This window comes from Podarcis raffonei, chromosome 3 (assembly GCF_027172205.1).
Source record: "Podarcis raffonei isolate rPodRaf1 chromosome 3, rPodRaf1.pri, whole genome shotgun sequence".
Lineage (NCBI taxonomy): Eukaryota > Metazoa > Chordata > Lepidosauria > Squamata > Lacertidae > Podarcis > Podarcis raffonei.
This window is the reverse complement of record NC_070604.1, coordinates 58,737,980-58,757,289: the sequence shown is the minus strand read 5'-3', so window position 1 is coordinate 58,757,289 and position 19,310 is coordinate 58,737,980. Positions and strand designations below refer to the sequence as shown.

At 40.5% G+C, this 19,310-nt stretch overlaps 2 protein-coding genes across 8 annotated transcripts in view; one reads left to right on the top strand and one right to left on the bottom strand.

The window, feature by feature from the left end:
• The first annotated feature begins 266 nt into the window (after positions 1–266).
• On the top strand, positions 267–11,856 carry HDDC2 (HD domain containing 2). 4 transcript variants are annotated; one of them, XM_053381834.1, is made up of 6 exons: positions 267–399; positions 1,820–1,941; positions 3,362–3,464; positions 5,921–5,989; positions 6,844–6,982; positions 11,582–11,856. In XM_053381834.1, the coding sequence occupies exons 1-6, from the start codon at positions 355–357 to the stop codon at positions 11,617–11,619; spliced, it is 516 nt and encodes a 171-aa protein (XP_053237809.1). In that variant the 5' UTR covers positions 267–354; the 3' UTR covers positions 11,620–11,856. The 4 variants fall into 4 exon arrangements, with proteins under 4 accessions (XP_053237809.1, XP_053237808.1, XP_053237810.1 ...); XM_053381833.1 differs by lacking the exon at positions 11,582–11,856 and adding an exon at positions 9,132–9,231; XM_053381835.1 differs by lacking the exon at positions 11,582–11,856 and adding an exon at positions 8,700–9,072.
• The window catches only part of TPD52L1 (TPD52 like 1), a 26,709-nt gene continuing 18,551 nt past the window's right edge, over positions 11,153–19,310 (bottom strand). For 3 of the 4 annotated variants that reach the window (XM_053381828.1, XM_053381831.1, XM_053381830.1), the window contains exons 4-8: positions 19,149–19,250; positions 15,318–15,332; positions 14,111–14,149; positions 13,069–13,129; positions 11,153–11,409 (exon numbers count right to left, since the gene is read on the bottom strand). In XM_053381828.1, the coding sequence (XP_053237803.1) occupies positions 11,278–11,409; positions 13,069–13,129; positions 14,111–14,149; positions 15,318–15,332; positions 19,149–19,250 (349 nt within the window). In that variant the 3' untranslated portion in view covers positions 11,153–11,277. The remainder of the gene's footprint in view (positions 11,410–13,068; positions 13,130–14,110; positions 14,150–15,317; positions 15,333–19,148; positions 19,251–19,310) is intronic. The other variant, XM_053381829.1, reaches the window with a different exon arrangement.

Sequence of the window (19,310 nt, the reverse complement as noted above, 5' to 3'; positions counted from 1 at the left end):
GAGAGGGAGGAGGGGAAGCGAAGCTCCTGCTTTTGAAAACAACGTCCTATATCCTTAGAGAGGAGAAGCCAAAGAGACCTCCGAAGGGCTAGGGCTGGCAGAACCGGTGCAGAGGACGCCTCGCGCGCATCCCCACGACCAAGGCTTTCACGCGTGCGTGTCCATAGGCTAGCCGGCGTTCGAGGCCGTAACGCGTCGCCGACCTGCGCAGCTGGCCAATGAGCAGCCGAGTGGCGCAGGAACCTAGGAGTTGAGCCTGTGGTGTCGTCACTTCCTCCCCATCCGCTCTTGGGCAAGCAGGAGGGAGGCCGTAGCTCCTGCCGCCTCCAGGCTCCTGCGCTGGCAGCCAGCGCCATGGGCAGCTTGCTGCAGTTTCTGAAGTTGGTGGGGCAGCTGAAGGTGAGCAGAGACCCCGACTGGCTGGTCGGGAGCAAACGTGGGGTTGGTGTGTCTGTGGGGGGGGGGGGTGTCACTGCAGCAGTTTTGCCCATCTTCGCGGTATCGTTCCCCAAAGGTGCTGCTGCACAAAACCCCCACGCATCTCCTCACCCCCTTTTTTAGCGTCGATTAAGACTGCAGTCCAAACCCCACTTACCTGGGAGTGAGCCCCATTGAATGCGGTGGGACGTACCTCTGAGTAAACATAATAATAATAATAATAATAATAATAATAATAATAATAATAATTTATACCCCGCCCACTAGGCTGGGTCTCCCCAGCCACTCTGGGCTGCTTCCAACAAAATATTAAAAATACAGTAGATTATCAAACATTAAAACCTTCCCTAAAACAGGGCTGCCTTCAGATGTCTTCTAAAAGTCAGGTAGTTGTTTATTTCCTTGACATCTGATGGGAGGGCTTTCCACAGGGCAGGTGCCACTACCGAGAAGGCCCTCTGCCTGGTTCCCTGTAACTTGCTTCTTGCAGCGAGGGAACCAGGCAGAAGGCCCTCGGCGCTGGACCTCAGTGTCCAGGCTGAATGATGGGGGTGGAGACGCACCTTCAGGTATACTGGGCCGAGGCAGGGTTAGGACTGCAGTTTGCAGACTTTTCCTGCAGCAAATCCTGTTGAACTCCGTGAGATGTACAATTAGACCTGTGTAGGATAAGGCTGCAATCCTAAACACGCGCTTCTGCTTAGATTAGACTTGCTTGGTACAAAGGTGCATACGATGCTTGCGCCTGGTCACCTTCTTAGCCGGCTGAAGGACTTCTGTGTTCTGACTCTGGTTTAGGAACCTGGAGACCGGATAGCATAGAAATAATAAGGAATCTGTTGCAAAAGGGGATGGTGGTAAATCCAAGGGACACTGGAGGAAAAGTTGGCCGGCAATGAAAGTGAGGTAGTTTACAAGTAAATAGAAGGCCGAAGAGCAGAGAGGGCTTATTAAAGAAGCAAGGGGAAATGGCAGTTGGTGGATTTCCTAATAAATTGCCTCTGTTGCCTTGAAGAACCTAAAGACTGCAGTTAGTAGTTCAGCTTTGCAGTAAGCTTAGTGAGATAGTCGTAATAGGATACAGGATACAGGCAGGATCTCTCAAAGTTCAACATTTCACACCTAGTATACAAAACTATCCACCTGGGGAACTAGGAAGTAAATATTTTATTTCCGGGGCACAGGTGCTTATAGGAATACTGCCTTGGAATGATTTTTTTTTGGTCTTTTAACAATATTTATAATCAGTAAGCATGACTAACAAACAGTCTGTTAAATGTGGCAGCTTGCGTTTCTAAATGGCAGCTGGGTATAAAAAAAGAAGATGCATGCAAGGCTCCCCCCCCCTTTGACAGTTTTGTTTAAACTCTTTTTTGACTAGAGAGTCCCACGGACTGGCTGGGTATACAGAAATGTAGCAAATCCAGAGAGCGTTTCAGACCATATGTACAGGATGGCAATCATGGCTATGGTAACTGAAGATAAAGCACTTAATAAAGACAGGTATGTATACTGATTGCAGTGGGTATCTTTAATGGATATGGGGAACTGCACATTGTGGCTTCAGTTTAGTGAAAAGTAGCTGCACTGAAGTTCCATTCTTGATGGGATCAAGTTAGTTGCAGCTGTCTTATTTTACTTTTCATTGGATACAGGTTTGTTTATTTATTTGCAACACTTAACCATCAGTATTGTACACTGCCAAACCACACAATTAATAGAAAAATAGAAGTGCTGTTTTAATACTGCTTGATTGCATCAACTCCTGTAACTATTATTTAGGTGGGTTAAAAAGGGTTGACAATATTTGATAATTACGGCTTAATAGGAGGAATTCAGTGTTGTGCTGTTAAAAATATCTGCTTACTTGATGGAACAATCTCTCCCCCCCCCCCCCCATTCTGGGGGTTCTGCAGATACACACACCTTGAGCCAATCTGAGGGCAGCACAGGGAGAAGAGGGAAGAAAAGCCCTTTTGCACGAGCAGAAGTCTTTGCGTGGGCTTCTGCTAGCTGGGCCAGCTAGCTGAATTCAGGCCAATGTTAAAATACCATAATGTGAAATTTAGGCCATTCCTTAATTTTCGAAAATGAATGTGTGTGAATTTGAGCGAGTGCCTTGCCCAAGATAAAGGAGAGCTGTAGCCCAGGTCTAAGCCCAAGGGTGTATTCCTCTCCCCTCTCATTGCCAACTTTCCAATATGTGCTTCTTTCTTGGTGGAATGTGGAATTCACATTCGCCAATATGATTGAAGAACTTCTGCTGGGTAAATTAATATGTAATGTAAAGCTGTGCAATATTGTGATGGTAACATCAAAGAAGTAAATCCAGGAAGGTTTAAAAACAGAATAAATTCAAAAGTTAAATCTCGATTTAACTGGTGATAGCAATTATTTTGCCAGGCTTAGTACTGAAATTGTCAGGTTGGTATATTACTTACATTGAATACCTTTTTATCATGACCTATTAAAACTTCAGAAAGTAGTGAGCAAGCTTTTGATTCAGAGAACTCTTCTTCAGGCTAGACATTTTATTATTGTTGCTGTTGATGGAAGTCAAGAAAAATGTTTCAGAGCATGATGAAAATATTTGTGGCTCTCAAACATCTTTTCCTCTTTATTTTTAACTACCTCTAGCTTGAAGAGGTAAAGGTAAAGGGACCCCTGACAGCATTTGTAAGCTTTGTCTGAAGGTGACATTTTAATTGATATTTGGTCCTAATAGGATGTTACACTGCTGTTATTTTGGATTTTTATTGGAACCAAACTTAAGGTTAACATAGATATTTAAGGAAATAAATATAATTGCACTAACCAAAATGAATTGCAGAATAAGTTCTCAGTACGCAGAGATTGTTATACATTACTATCTTTCGTAGTTGCCTTTTAATAATCACGTCTTTGAATATTTTCTGCTTCCCAGATGCATCCGGTTAGCTCTGGTTCATGATATGGCTGAATGCATAGTTGGTGACATTGCTCCTGCTGACAATGTTTCCAAAGAGGAGAAACACAGACGAGAGGAGGTCAGTATGGTGGCACATGTAGCTTGATGGTCTACTTCTAAAAAAGAAAGGACCAATATTAGTCTGTAAAGTCTGAAAGATCCTCAGAACAAAAGAGTCTTGCGGAAAGTTAAAGACTAACAAAAATATTGAGCTGTAAACTTCCATGGATAGTTTACAGCCCACTTCATCAGATGTATGAAGTGTTATCCTGCGTTGCAGGAATATCTATACAGGCAAGAGATTGTTAGCAGTGAGATCAGAAGGAAAGGAAATACAGAAAAGTACAGACGTTAGTTACATTATTAACAGAGGCCAGTCACAAAAAACACACATCACTGGTAAGTTAGTCAGCACACGTAGTGTTGTAAAAATCTATCGTCCCAGTTCAGTCCACAAGTGAACTTCATAATGGTAATTTGGCAGTTTCAGTTTGCTGTTTCCTTTTGAAGTTCCTTTGTTGCAGTATGACCACCTTAAGGTCAGTGATGGCACATCCAGGGAGGTTAAAATGTCCCCTGCTAACACTTAGATACTGCCATTTCTGCCATCTGAATTGTGGCATTTGTTCTCTTGAAAACAGGCTGGCTTGTTTTTCCTGTGTAGAATGCAGTTGGAAAGACACACAGGGCTCAGCCTCATGATACAAAGCTTCCATGGGATTTCTGTTATTTGAATTTGCACCTTTTAAAACTTAATTGATGTTTTCTGTCAACCCAGTTGAAGACAAAATTGTTTCTGTGAAGTGGCTCTAATAATGAAATTGAACAGATTCAGGGTGAGTAGTGTAGAATACCGGTCACTAGAGGGCACAATCTTGTATTTTACAAGAAAAGATTTCTTACAGGAAAAGCAGTCTAGTTTGTGGGATTCCACAGTGCCTTTCTTTCTAGAAGGGAAGATTCAAACATATAGGCTCTGTCATCAGCTGACATTCAGTTGCTTTCTCTATCAAGAGAAAAGAAGATGGAAAGTGACTTATTTGAAAACTCCCTACCTCTCATGAAAACTGATCGGCATTCTGTGCCAGGAGCTGACTTGTCAAAGGACAGTAAAGACTAGAAGGCTCTGAGATATAAACTTGTTATGTGTGAAATATTTAAAGTAAGGGGCACCACACACAATCTGTGGCAGTGCAATTCTGTGAAAATGGCAGGCGTTTCCTATGTTCAATCATTTGCATAGTGGGCCCCTCTCATTCATATCCATGGGTGCTTTTTGATGATCTCCAGAGGTCATCCTTTGCTCCTTCCTTTACCCCTTTATAAATTATACACAGGCTGAAAACAAGCTGTCTGCTGGGCAAGACTGTGTTCCTGCTTGCTATAGTGAGCAATGAACATTGGAAAATGGACAAGGAGGCCTGTAGTAGCTGCCTCCTCTCCCACTGCTTCAGGGCTTTTAAAGTAGGGGTGGGGGAATTCAGGCTGGGAAGGGAGCAAATGCAGTTCTTCAGACCTCCCTGACTGGCCCTCTCCCCCAGGGCACCCCTACCTGGCCATGCTCCCTCTCCCCCAAACACTTGAGTGTTTTTGCCTGGCTGCAAAGTGCCCTTGAATTCTGATCATGCCTATTGTTTGCCTGGATGGTGCGTAGGGAGGGGTGTGTGAATGGGTGTAGAAACCATCCTACTGTGCAAAAATAAAATTCACATTTGGCTTTGGCCCTACACACCACCGGCATGTGGTTTTCGTAAGAGTGTCCAGCCCGGGCTGAAAAGGGGACAGTCAGGATTTCCAGGTTAGCAACCAACAACCTTATGGACTCTTTCCCAGGGGTGGTCTTTGGAAATCTTTCGTAATATGGCTTCCTGAGTGAGGCCAGAATTTGGCACCCATAAATGGATCTTCTCGGCTCTCCTCCCTGTACAGGGAAACCACCTGCACCACCCTAAATCTGATGCTGCTCTTCCCATATCACCTTTGTTGTTGTGTAGGAGCTGCTGCAGCATCCCATCCCAAATTGCCAAGAAAACTTTGAGTCTATGTGGGAAGGGAGGGCTCCATTGTGTAGCTTACGCATCTACCAGTGTTAAGTTACATCAGTTTCCAGGAAAGGCTGTGCTCACATGGGAACTTCTTCCACAGAACAGAAGCTTTTGATGTTCCTTTAGTTGCACAGGAAGAAGCTGGCAAGAGGGTATCCTGCATAGTGCTTGGATTTTCAGATTATTGCTCTGAAGCACATCTCACTTGCTTTGTTGTGGGAAGCACGAGATTGCTTAATAGCTTGCATAATTTTCTTCTTTTGGTTAGTACTTAAGATGATGAGGGATGAACTGCGTTAAGGAGGGAGGTTTGTGTGCGTGTGCTGTGTGCTCACATTATTTTTACATTCGCCAAGACCATCTGGCCAATCCTTGCAGGTTTTCACTGCCAAGGTGTGTGAGAGCAAGAGAGTGCAGCTCATCTCTGCCAAAAGCAGGGAAACAATATTGGGAGTGACACCAAATAAAATGCAGGATTCTGTTTTTCTAGGAAGCTATGAAACATTTGACCCAGGTGCTGTCTGAAGAGCTGAGAAAAGAAATTTATGAACTCTGGGAAGTAAGTTTTAAACATCTAAAATTGCTTAAATATTAAAATTCATTTTTCCCCTAAATAGGTATTTCTCTCTACTAAACATCAACTATAGATCTAAATAATGGCTGTTTTTTGGAAGCATTCTTGGTGTAAAGCAGGCTACCAAGCTAAGTATGGATATGTTACAGGGGGCACTAGGGAGACAATAAGCTTTCTGAGTTTGCTGCCTGCCTGTTTTTATAAAATCCAGTGGGGCTGTCATGCAACTGAACGCCATGGCGAGCTGCATTGGACTTGGGAGTGGTTTGGAGTAAGGTTTGCCTGAGGAGACTTAACATATTTTGTACTATTGCAGTGACTTCTGCCATAGGATAAACTCTAACCAACTGAGCTATCCAGGGTGTCAGTTGTTAGAAAAAAATGGTTGTAACCATGTAGTTTTGATTTCAAAGTAGAAGCTGGTGTGTGCTTACCAGTAAAAACTCAAAAGTGGAAGCGGATGGATCTCCACAGGAAACTGGCATATTAGAAAGCAAGAACTGGTTTGAAAAAGAAAGTATTTGACAAGCATGTCTAACCAGTAGGAGATTCCTGTGTTCTGCAGTGAATGCATTTCATTATTCAGGTGTTACGAGAAACCTGTTGGCAAGGTATTAGTTTGGCTGGTGCTCTCTTCAGCATAAGCTAATGAGAATTGCTTCTGGACTCATGAACACATAGTGATAGTTCTCAATATTTGGCTAGAAATCCTTTACATGGGTTAGACCAGGGGGCTCAGAAATGAACTGCTTCCCTTGTACAGCAGTGCATACAGTTGCATTTTCTGTGATTTTTTCCTTCTCAGTAAAGTGGGTTACCACCTTGCACACCCCTATTAGGAATATGAACACCAGTCAACTGCAGAAGCAAAATTTGTAAAAGAGCTGGACCAGTGTGAGATGATACTTCAAGCCTTGGAGTATGAAGAGTTAGAGAAAAAACCTGGAAGACTTCAAGACTTCTATGATACAACGGCAGGTAAGACACACCCCCTCCGTTATTCTAAACACTCCTTGTGTAGCTTGGTATTATTTTTATAATGGAACCTGCAACAAACATTTGCAGAGTAAATGGAAAATGTTTTCCAAACAGCCAGACATACCTTAATTCCCACCCCCACCCCCCGCACTAATCTTTTCAACCTTGGTGCTCTTTTTTTTCTAGTAGCACTGTTTTGGCTACATAGCTGCCTGAAGTCAGCACCCGAGTTTGCTATTAATATATATTAGGGGTGTGCAGTGACTCTGTATCAAGGGCTGAATAATGAGGCAAAGTGGGGTGATTTGGGATGCTTTTCCGCTCCCTGCATTGAAGCACAATGCTAGTAACTGCTCCCCCCCCCCAAAGTTGGTGAGTATTGCAGCTCTGTGTTTTCCTGCATCTCTGTTTCTCTCGGCCAAAATGTTGCCTGTAGAGCACTGAAAAATGCCACGTTTTACTTTATTTCTATCAAAGCACAGCAGTGGAGGATTCTTAGAAACAAGTTAGAAGCTTCTTTTTTAAAAAAATTAATCCTACATTGCTCTGCTTTAGTGGGAAAATAAACACAGCTCTTCAGGGAACTAAACCACCTCATATTGCAGGGCCTTATTGGAGGACATAAACAAGCACCAGAAAGGAAGGTGTGGAGTTCTTAACAAACAGAATATACAAGGAAGAACACATGCCAGTTGCCCTCCTCTTACTTACATCTCTCAAAATTTTTCTACTTAGGAATTTTGGGCTTTTATCTGGCCTAATAAAGGTTTTCTTTAATTCTGATGAGCACCTAAGGGTTCTGTTTTTTTGTGGGAAGAATTGCAGTTCAGTGGAGGAAATAAAATCCCTTTTGCTTCCCCAATGAAAAGCCTCTATACCTGTTTGTCTGCAATGTGGCAAACATAGTCTATCCTGGAGGCTTGCCTGTTGTCTGTACATTTCAACTGCTTTTTTCGAGACGGGGGAGTTAAGAGTCCTTTTTAGAGCATAGAGTGCCTGAGTTAACAGACTGGAATTTTTAAAAAGATAGAGATGCAGTGCAAATTTTAGAGGCCAGTGCACACTCCTAACATATATAATGGTATATAACTATAATGGTAGAAAAGTTTTGAAGAGAGATCCAGTATAAAACAATACTAAGCCCTTGGTCTCAAACACCCTTTCATTTGCCACTTGTTTGGAAGATCACAATCATGCAAAGCACCCCAATATAATATGGTTTTGACTAGTATTGGCTTCACCGGCTTATTCACTTGGTGGGCAAGTGGGTTAAGCACGTATACTTCAGCTATGGTTGAATTACACCTTGTCCTTCTGGGAATGATGAAATTCCTCCTTGTGATGGACGCTCTCACACAGGGAACTGGCAGGTGCCACTTCTATGATGGCAGTTGGATGCATTCCATTGTTTTATTTGAGCTGCTTCGAGACTTGTGTTACAGGAGAGGCAGGAATAATTTGAGCATCTGAACCACCTTGGGACCTTATCAACACAATGAACTCAGAAAGTGTCTGTGAGCCAGAACAATGACTAGGAAGTTCCATTATTTCCCCCCAGTTATGACTCCTGGGGAAGTCCTCCATCAAAAAGCAGATTAGAGAGAAATTGATATAGAATGAAACTTGGGGTGAGTCCATTTAGATAGTGAGCTTGCCCCTACTCACTTGGAGTGCAGGTCCACATTAGAATCACTAACTGCTTTTGATTCTCTTGTAGGTTTTTGGTAATGCTCAGCCTACCTAACACTTTCACATGACACCCCCCAAGTTTCCTGAACCATTGATGGTCCCCAAATCCTGCTTTGAAAGGCAGGAAGAATGTCACACACTGCTGCTTCATGCTGCCACCTGGTGATGCCCTGATGCTTCAAGGATTAAGGAAATCACAGGGCATGAGCATCAGGAATTTTCCATACTTTGAAATGTCCCTTCCTAAAACTATAATAGGGTAAGAGCAGCTCAGTATAAAACATGAGAGGCTATCCAACATAACAAGAACAAGCATTTCTTGTTGAGGAAGGTGCTTTTATCTCACTGCTATATTCTTGGTACATAGCAGAATGAGAAAACATGTTAACGGTGATCTCTTGATCTACAGGAAAATTTAGTCACCCTGAAATAGTCCAGCTTGTGTCTTCCATAAATACAGAAAGAAATACAAACATAGATGCAGCAAACAAAGATCGTCCATCTTGAGTCTCCTTTCAAATGTTTTCAGCTGTATCTATAATAAATTATTTTAAAATCTCTACTGCGTGTTTGGTTTTGCAGTATACTACCACTGGAATACTATTCGTTTACTAAATACATTATAGAAAAATAATAAAAAGTAGGGCTATATGATGTCGATGGTAGTTTTATAAGAGTCAGCTGGGCCCTTCACACTGTTCAGTAAAGTGTAAATTCAGGTAAGTAGCCGTGTTGGTCTGACACAGTAGAAATATATAAGAATTTATTATTATTTTTAAAAAATTGTCTAGTAGCACTAAGTTTGTTTCGTGTGCATATCTGAAGAAGTGTGCATATCTGAAGAAGAAGCAAACTTAGTTGGTCTCTAATGTGCTACTAGACAATTGTTTATTTTTTTTATATATTCATATGTGTAAATTGGATACAAAAAGGTTTCTATGGTTGCTTCTGAGATAGGCTCAGTGTACATGCTAAAAGAGAGCTCCTTGTGAGAAGACAGTGCTGCCTTGCTAGATATTCACTGCACCTCCTAAAAAGTCAAGCAAGCTTGGACATGAAAACCCAAAATATCAAGATTTGATGTAGCTGTTCATGGGGTCTACTTTATTGAAACATGTACAAATAAAAAAAGCCTACAGCAATGTCCACCCTCCATTGAATCAAACACAGCAAATCTAGAATAAAAGGAGGAGGTTTTAGTAAATGAGGCAAACCAATACTAGACGTCCCCTCCCCCAATGTCCAGTTCATGGGTGTGAAAGCCAGTAAAAGACCCAAGAGTTCAGACCAGAAATCACTGAATTTGGTTTAAGCATTACCTTTCACTATGCTGCGAACTGCCCTGAGATCTTTGGATGAAGGGTGGTATACAAATTTAAATAATACTAGAGGCTTAGCTATTGTGGCAGTTTGAAGAATATATAGCTTACATGATATTCTAGAATTAGGGTAAAATTTGAAAGTTGTCAAAAATTTGAAAGTCAAGAACAAAGTTAACTTATGCTGTAGTTCAAAGAAACCAGTTGATTTAGTTTACTTTTTCCTCTTAGGCTCTTGTTTGTGCACGGGCCTGAGGTGCATGCAAGGTTTCCTGCACCAAGCAGTGGGGAGATTTCCAGCACCACCTCCCACTCTGCTCCAGAAAGTCTCCCAATCCCCTAAAAGAGCAGGAAAAGGGTAATTTTTGCCTCTTCATCTGTTCCTCCAAGAGTGGTATCCTGTGAATGGCATTCCACTCACAGCCACTGTTTTTCCCCACATACACAGTCCTCAAGGATGCAGCTGTCCTGTTATTGTGGAAGTCAGCAAAAAGTGTCATTTTACTTTTTGTAGACAGTAGCTAGCTAAGAGCTGCTTAATATATAAATCCTCCAACTCTTTCACACCTATATATGCTTTTTGATGCTGAAAAATCAAGTTAACAGACTCCATAACTAGAGGAAAAGCAAACCATTTATTAGAAACATAAGTACTTTTGCTGTGGCAGTGAAAACAGATAAAAAGGGAAGAACAGTCTCTGTGGAACAGTGGTGGGTGGGTAGGCTGGTGCCTCAGGACAAAATGGCATGTCTCATGAAATAGCTGACCTTTAAAATAAAGCTAGCCGAAGACAGAAGCAGGTAGGAGAAGGAAGAGAAACCATAAGATTTGAAGAGTATTTAAGCAATATATTATTTGAACAGAATGTTCAAAAAATCAGTATATAACATATATACACATATGGACAAATCTCTAAGAGTACAACATTGGTAGAAGCCATTTTCAAAAGTGACGAACTTTCTTACAGAAGCTGGATGTGTAAAAGCATTTATGAAGTTAAGACTCCAAGCTTGTTCCCCCAGAATAGGGCTCGCTTATTTTTTTCCATGCAATCATGTATGTAGGCAAGTGACCACATAAAGAAGTACTTAGAGTTAACTGGATAGTATATGGCAACAGATAGCGATCATTTCTGGCTTATCACAAGAATCACTGTGGTTCACTCTGCTTTACACTAATGTTTCAGCATACAGTCATACTCAATCCTGAAGCAAAAATAAACAGGGCTTCATGTGTGAATTGGACCCGAGACATGGGATGGAGAGAATGATTAGCATCCCTTCAGTCTAGCATTGAAGCTCCTCTTCTGTTTCTGGGAGTCGAGTGCTCACAGTGGAACTCTGAGCACTGGCATGGGCAGCAGAATTGAGAACCTCCTCAAAACTTCCTCCGCTATGGCTCGCACCTCCAACTTTTGTCTGAAAAGGAATGAGCAAGGGCAGTCAGTAACTAACATTCTGCTAAACAATTTGCCTCAATTTTCTTTTTCATTCTCAAGCCAAATAAACGCTTAGGACTATTATAACTCAAGGGGCTCTGTAACCTCAGTTGCAAAGAATGTTAATTCCATGTTGTCTTTTGTTTCCTCAGCTCTCAAGGTAGCAGATTATAACTATAGTGTTAACTAAAGGCAAGGGTGGTAATGAATGTTTAAAATGGTTCCCTTTGTACTAGATGCTAGAAGTCAGTGCCAGATTGAGAATAATGTATTGAGATGTACTGACTTCCACAAAAAAGGTAAGAGGCAAGCTTAAAATAAAATGTTGAATATGAAACAGCAGCAATTTGCCCAAGGTTAACTTCCAAATATACATTCTGTTCTGTGTAATTTGACTCAAACCATAATAAATCTATATTGTTCTTTACATGTGGGAAATCGCTCAGTTTATGAGTAAACTAAATGCCATGCCAGTTTGGAATTCAGCTGGTTATCAGTAACATGGGAGAAGACAGCAAAGCTAGTTGGTTAGGTGCTCAGATAAAATAAAAGTTGGTATATGATGCTGTGGTGCTTTGCACTATTTAAGTATTTGATTCTGATAAAGGCCGGGTGAACTCTTGACAGCTTGACGAGTTGTATTGAAAAAGCAAGGGGATTTCAGAGCATGAACTTAGTGCAGTCCATCTTGCCTTTGGCACAAGTGCTAGCGGTGACCAAGCTCGCAAATTTTTTTTTATTCTCTTAGGCTGTATCTGCACCATATTTGTCACATTTAATCAGATTTAATCTTGTCCCCCTGTCTCCCAGACGACATTTCATGATCACAGACATTTACTTACTCTTAAATACGTTTAACTTCTCAACTCAGGCCAGTACCTTTAAAAGCCTGCTTAATTTTTAAAAGTTATTTTGTTTAAAATAATCTTTTCAATTAGGAAAAATATTTCCTGAGTAGAATCTTTATTTTTAGTAAGCATAAAATGTGGGTTATTAGCAAATGGCGGCTGCTGTGGAAATTCCTTCATCTTCCTTGGTGGTCTTATCATTGTTTGGTTTTACACCTTTTTACAGATAAATAATCACAACTGACAAAGAACAAGCATGCACTACCAAGCCAATGCTCATATTATATGTGAACAAACTATTCTGAGAAGTGTGGGAGGCCCAAGTATATATACTCATAGAAATTATAGATTATAACTCATAGATTAATCTATGCTGCGTTAGCCTTGACTGATGAACATGAGCCCAAACAGGAAAGTCTTAGTGTTTCTAGAATGAGTTTTGGCTTGACCCTTCAGGAGAAGAGGGCTTCACAATGTGACATAGCTACCAATGATAGGTTTTGACCGTGTTGCCGTGGTACAATCATGAAGCTGCTCTACTGATCTTAAAGCTCATGATGGAACAAAGAATAGGAAGTTATTTCTTAGGTACACAGGGCTTAAAGGGAACACTGGTTTCTGCTGCACTGATGATGTACAAATGTGCACAGAAAATTCCCTGGAAGTGTAGGAACAATCACGGGTTCATTTTAGGATAAGGTTTGGACTACTCTGGCTTCAGTTATTTTCAGTGACACACCACAAAAATTAGCTAGTCCGGTCATAACCCTTCCCTCAATTCTAATCCATACCTTAAGGCTTGTGACAGTGGTCTCAACCTTTTCTTCAAAGGATTTGAATGTAGGAGAATTCCTAGGATAAGGTATAACAAAGAATAACATGATAGTCTTACACTTGTACATGTCCTTAAATGCTTCTGGATGTTTGCAGGATTGGGTTCTGATAACAATGGCTTGTGATGCCATCTCTGGTTTCTAATTACCACCAAGCTAAGGGTCAAACCAGCTGCAACCTTATTTGGTCATGTGTGTATTTAATGAATAGTCAGTGTGTGGATACCCAAGCCATATTGGGATCACAGTTTAAGCTTCAAGTCTTAGGTCATGCTATGATCCAATGGAAATCAGGCACAAGAAGGCTTGATCCTGATTAGGATCCCTTGGGGGGAAAGGGTTAAAGCAACCCATGTTCTTAATCTGGTTAAAAAACAGCCAGCATGGGAGGCCTTAAACAGCCACCATACAAGACCATGTGACATTTGGCCCTAAGGAGGTGCTCTTTAAAACTAGACAGTTGGGAATGGATCATATGCCCTTCATATTACTTCACATTAACTAATGTGACACCTGTTTACCTTTCTGATAAGCTACAAAGTCCTTTCTATGACAGGGCTTTCTACGGAGCAGAACAATTGCTCCAACTTGCCTCCCAGCCAAGGAGAAAGGACTCTGGTTAGGAAGGAGAAGGTAGACCTGGCCCTCCATTTCCTACCATCCAAGCAAATTGGCTCATAGCCATAACTGTCTGCCAGCTGGGGCAATTCACAAATGAAAACGGTGACAAAGCTTATTTGGAAATATATTTCAGTGAAATCTATGAGAATGTGGATTGGGAATCTAACTACTCACATGTGAACAACAGAGAATGGTCATTGGTGCCACATTTGAATTTCCTACTTTCTGTATGAAGAACACTTGAACAAGAAGGCTGATCCCAAAGGGTTACGACAATTTAAAATTCAGTACTAAAAACAAATTACTGTCACAGTAATAGTGTGAAGCCTGAAAACACACATTCAAAGGTCAGGATAAGAAGGTGATGTGGAACTTTTACCTCATAGCAGGCATACTAATGGAATGGCGAATAGAGTAACTGCAATTGAAAAACATGGAAGAGAGAAAACATAAAACTTTATAATATGACAAATACAAATAAAATCAAAATTACTGGCTAATTTAGTTTTTAAGTAAGAATTTCTGGCAATCTTACATCCTGGAAAAAAGCAATCCATCCTGAAACTTACTAAATTAAGATGTGCATCCGTTAAAAAGCCTGAATCAAGACTCAAACGAACAATCAAACTGCTTTGTACATGGGTAGCACAGTTGCAACTGAAAATTGTTTCCATCTGATGGCTATAACTTGAGTAGCCATCTCACTTACTCACCTAATGGACTGTTCCTAACATGAGATGTCTGGACATCACCAGTCAACAAACTGAGAATGCAAGAGTGTGGGTGGGTGAGAAGGGAGGGCACAGACGGCAGTATTTCCAGTAGTGGAAGAGAGTGGGTACTTGCAGATCAATATTTATTGTGGAACTTGTACTTCCCAGTGATTAAACCTGGAAGTCTTCAATTAATCATAGTTTCCTATTTTGTCTGCAACAAACTAGAATCTTCAATCACATTTTGAAGTTGTTTTAAAAATCTTGGCTTGTTCCAGTTTGGATGCAATGCAATTGAAGATTTCCAGATTTAATCACAGTGCACTGGGAAAGGCGACGGCAATGGGTTGATGTGTAGGCACAAGAATCTTCCATAGGATAAATAATAAAGATTGTGGATATTATTATTTATTGAATTTATATACTGCCCTATAGCCAGGGGTCTTAGGGTGGTTCACAGATCAAACTTTGGGATTCAAACAATTCATGAAATTAATTATTGTTCTACGATAATGCCCACTCTTGGAGAAACAATCAAAAAACAATTTTACTGAATGTTTAGTCCTTATGTTTCAATCTTGAGTGGTGAAGGGAGGATTGTTGTTTGGTAGAAATGCATTTTGAAAGCCTCCATTATGGGAAATTTGGTCTAATCTAATCAGGAGTGCATTAACAACATTCTGAATTCTATCCAAGGTTTTCTTCAGGGTCTTCAGCAATTTCTTCACTGCCTAATTAAACTATAAAATCAAGATGTCCCGGTTGAAATAATTCAAGTTTCTAATCTTGGACCACAAATGGAGGAAATCATGCTGTGTCCTTTTCCATAAAACAGACTATGCCAAATGCAGCAGCAACATGCATTTATCTTACCCAAGTGAATGTGACCTGGAACCGCAGCATAAGGAAAAAATTAAGAAGAGTTAAGCACTGATATAATTACAGATCTCCCCACCCCCACCCCCCAAATCCTGAACATGGAACACTCAACATCAAGCACATTTTAAATGTTTAAATTTAGCTAAGTTGCTAACTGTTCATGCTCTCTTTGGAAACCTGTGAAGTTTGTAAATGTTGAGCTTGCTTCCACAACAAGTCACCAGCTGCAATTTCAAATTGGTTTGAAGATAAGCACATAATCCAGTTTGAAAACTAGCCCACCAAAGAGCTGTGTCAATTAAGCATGAGATTCTAAGCAATCTGTGTTTGTTACCGAAGCCTTCGTTTCAGGCACAATGGCATTCAGGCAGAACAACATAACATGAGTAGCCCTGACTCACGACTGCCTTAAGAGAACGGGATAGAACATCTATGTATTATCCATTAAAACTAAATTAATACCAAAAGAAGAGTGGTCAGAAGGCCAAATAATGATCATTTCTTTTTAAATAAATAACACAAGTGGGAAGAGGGAGTAGAAGCTTCAAATAATTACAGTCCCTGGACTTCTGCGTTTCAGCTCTATCAAATCAATTGGAACAGATGCAACTTAATAGTAGTGGGACCAGTTACTTGCAGCTGATAAAATCGTATTACAGAGCAAAATTAAACACAAGGGTCAGTTAGAAACACTGGGAATTGTTTATTGTATGAAGAGCAATTGATCAAGTACTGCTGCTGTGAAACAGATAAGAGAATCTCTTTTTTTGTAAATATTTTTTTATTAATTTTCAATAAAATCCTTCAATTAAGGTAAGAGAATCTCAAGCAAACTCCATTTTAATGAACGGAAGTTCAGTAGCAGCCCCTGGTGGACCACAAGCCTGGCAAATGTAATACAACTGAATGTGCTAACTGGAGAAACAACCCAAAAGGCAAAACCTTGCTAATTTAAATTAGATCAGCTGAATTCTCTGATGATGCAAGCTCAGTCAAGTCCTGAACTTGGTTGCTACGTAAATGTGCCATAAAATCTTGTAAATTGTCTTCCACTTTTACTGTTGATTTTTTATATGTCACTAAAAGGCATATTCCTTTTCTAGACAGACTACAACTTTATAGAGCTGTTCTCTTGATACCTTTATTCAGTACTGCAATGAAACAGAGAGACATGGAAGGTACAGGTGACATTTGGCAAGTGGCAGCGTACCATGGCAAGCATAAAACTGGTTGGTCTTCATTAACCTGTCTAGTGATTAGAATTCTACCACACACCAGGAGCATAGTAAAATATAAACTATAACCACCCAATGAATTCTGCACTCCCATTTTTCAGCTGTAGTGGGAACTACACATGCAAAGAGGGACTGTGTAATTCCCAGTGCTGGAACTCCACATCTAGCACTCATAGTTGTATATGCTATTCCAGATACTGATTTTATAAAATTCTAGATACGGATTATTGCGAAGAGAAGGCGGCTGTTTTGGTTTTAATAATATATGTACTTCCTGAGTACATGAGTTGCCATGTCCCAGGCCTGATTAGCACTCTTCATCAGGTTTTATAACAAGATGCTCCAATGGATGAAGACCCCAGCCTGAGGGCTTGGCATGAAATAAAATGTACACCCTGTATAATTCACATACACATAACTGCAATTCTGTGCACATTTGTTTGGCAGTAAGCCCCACTGAACTGAGTTAACATGCAGAGCACTGCACTACAGAATGTTAAGCAATTGTTTGCTTCTACATTTTAAGTACTATAGATAGTATTTAGCACCTTTTTTTACTTCAAATATTAGTGAGCAATTATCTCAATGTTTGTACGTGTGGCACAGCTCAAACTTAAAGACAAAGCATTGCTCTGTAGGACCGCAGCATCTAAACACTTAACGAAGTTAAGAAAGTTAAGAAACACTAATCAATTCAACATAATAAGAAATGGCTTCTGCCCTGAATTTATCTTTTAATTCCCAGGCTGATAACCAAGCTGCAATCAGCCCTCCAGCTTTCCTGCAGAATGAGGCTGGCACACAAATGCCTTCCAAACTACTGTGGACATTTCCCTTACAGGAAACAGAAAATAATCCCCTTTAAAAAGCAAGTGTTATGCCTAAATCAGTAACTGTTATTGTCAAGAAGCTCTTCAGTGATCAAGCAACTTATTAATGCAGTACGCTTAGACAATACAACATTTCTGATCTAGCCCTGTTTGCAATTTCTTCCTATTTTATTACTGCAAGGGGTATTCAAACATGAAATAAACATTTTAAATTATTCGTACAAGAGAAAAATGATTCATAAAGAAATGTTACACTCTAGCTTTTAGTCTATAGGGAAAAATAAATATCCTAACGTCACATTCCTGGGTTTTTTGCTTATGTGCATGGGTGTGTGTTTGTGGTGGTACTGAATAGACAAAAGATTCTCTGTAGTACCTACCAAGTACCAAAGATTTGTGCTAACCAAAGTAAAACTTAAAATGACATGGAAGCAAAGGGTAATTCGTCAATGTACACACTGTGTACAAACAGCACCTCAGCATCTTATTCACTCATTATTTATATGGCACCATCAGTACACATTACTATGCATTACAGCAGTATTCTTCAACCTTGGGTCCTCAAATGAGTTTGGACTACAACTCCCATCATCTCCGACCACGGGCTAAGCTGGTCTATTGGGGATGATGGGAGTAAGTCCAATAACATCTAGGGACCCTATGTCGAAGAAGAGTATACACAGATAAATTATCTACACCCCAAAGAGCAAGCAGTCGGAAGAGAAAGGAGGAAAAGAGGGGACAAGGCTAGGCCAAGGTCAGCAAGGGACAACACGAGCAAATGTAGTTCATAACTGGTTTTCCTTCAGTTGAGGATGAAGGTGTTAGAAATGGCAACACACTATCCAATTAAATAGAACACTGAGTCACTTGCCCCTGTAATTACAGAAACCCTAGGAATTCTCTCCCAATTCCTTTAAAGTCATAAAGAGGCTTTCCAATGAAGTCAGTGAAAAGAGGCCAAACTAGGTGTAACTTAAATCAGGATTAGAATTTGCTCTTTTTTCTTTTCTTAGCTAATGACCCCAAGGCATTCAGAAGATTGGTGGTTCTGTGGAAGAATGTGTTTAACCTTTTATCCTGTACCCTCCTACCCTCTTTCCCAATGTAAATCCCTCTATACCACAAATTTGCTGTTAGTTCCAGCAAGTGAGGAAGCAGACACAGTTGCCTTGCTTCCCTGAAAGCAGGGAGATCCTTGCTACCCTACAAAGGGAATAATCAGCAATTGCTTCTTCCTCCAGAAGATTACATTTTGGGAATGAATACTTTGAATCTCTGAACTAATCTACCTTTCCTTGTGTAGAGCATTCTGTTGAGTCAATGAAGGGAGATACGGATGGTTTGACAAAAGTCTTTATTAACGTTCCTTGGGAAATTGATAGAACAATAAAGTTGATTTATTTGTGTTTCAGGAATAGCTTTGAGGCACGTTTCACTCTTCAAAACATTTCTCTCTCCAAGATCCCTGTTCATGAAAAGAATTAGGGGGATGCAATTGTTGTATCCCTGCTGATGTATTTTATGGCATTATTTAGAAGATGGAATTCCAACATGTAATCTCCCTGGTTTCTCTGGTAATGTGCCAGGATTTAAATCAGGAATACAGCTTAATAAGCTATCATTTAGTTCCTTTGTGATAAACAGGAAAAAGTCGCCTTAGCCAGGATTCAATGTAAATCTTGCAATGCTGGGAATTAAAGAACTGTGGGAGAGTGGGATTTAATTTTCTCCCAGAAATTAAATCAAAACGTCTGTACCTCATATCTCCAAACTTCTTGCTGATGACTGTTCCAACATTGCTGAAAGCTGCTGTTGCCTTTTGACCTGCTTGACTCAGAGTCTCTTGTGTCTTCTTGTATCTAAGAATTAACAGTTATTACAGTGTAAGCAAGTACCCTTTAAGTTCAAGGCATTTGCTT

Excerpts from the sequence above, each read along its gene's own strand:
- HDDC2 (XM_053381832.1), top strand. The coding sequence starts at position 355 with ATGGGCAGCTTGCTGCAGTTTCTGAAGTTGGTGGGGCAGCTGAAG. Across the intron at positions 3,465-5,920 it reads AGAAACACAGACGAGAGGAG|GAAGCTATGAAACATTTGAC; the intron begins GTCAGTATGGTG and ends CTGTTTTTCTAG. Across the intron at positions 5,990-6,843 it reads AAATTTATGAACTCTGGGAA|GAATATGAACACCAGTCAAC; the intron begins GTAAGTTTTAAA and ends CACCCCTATTAG.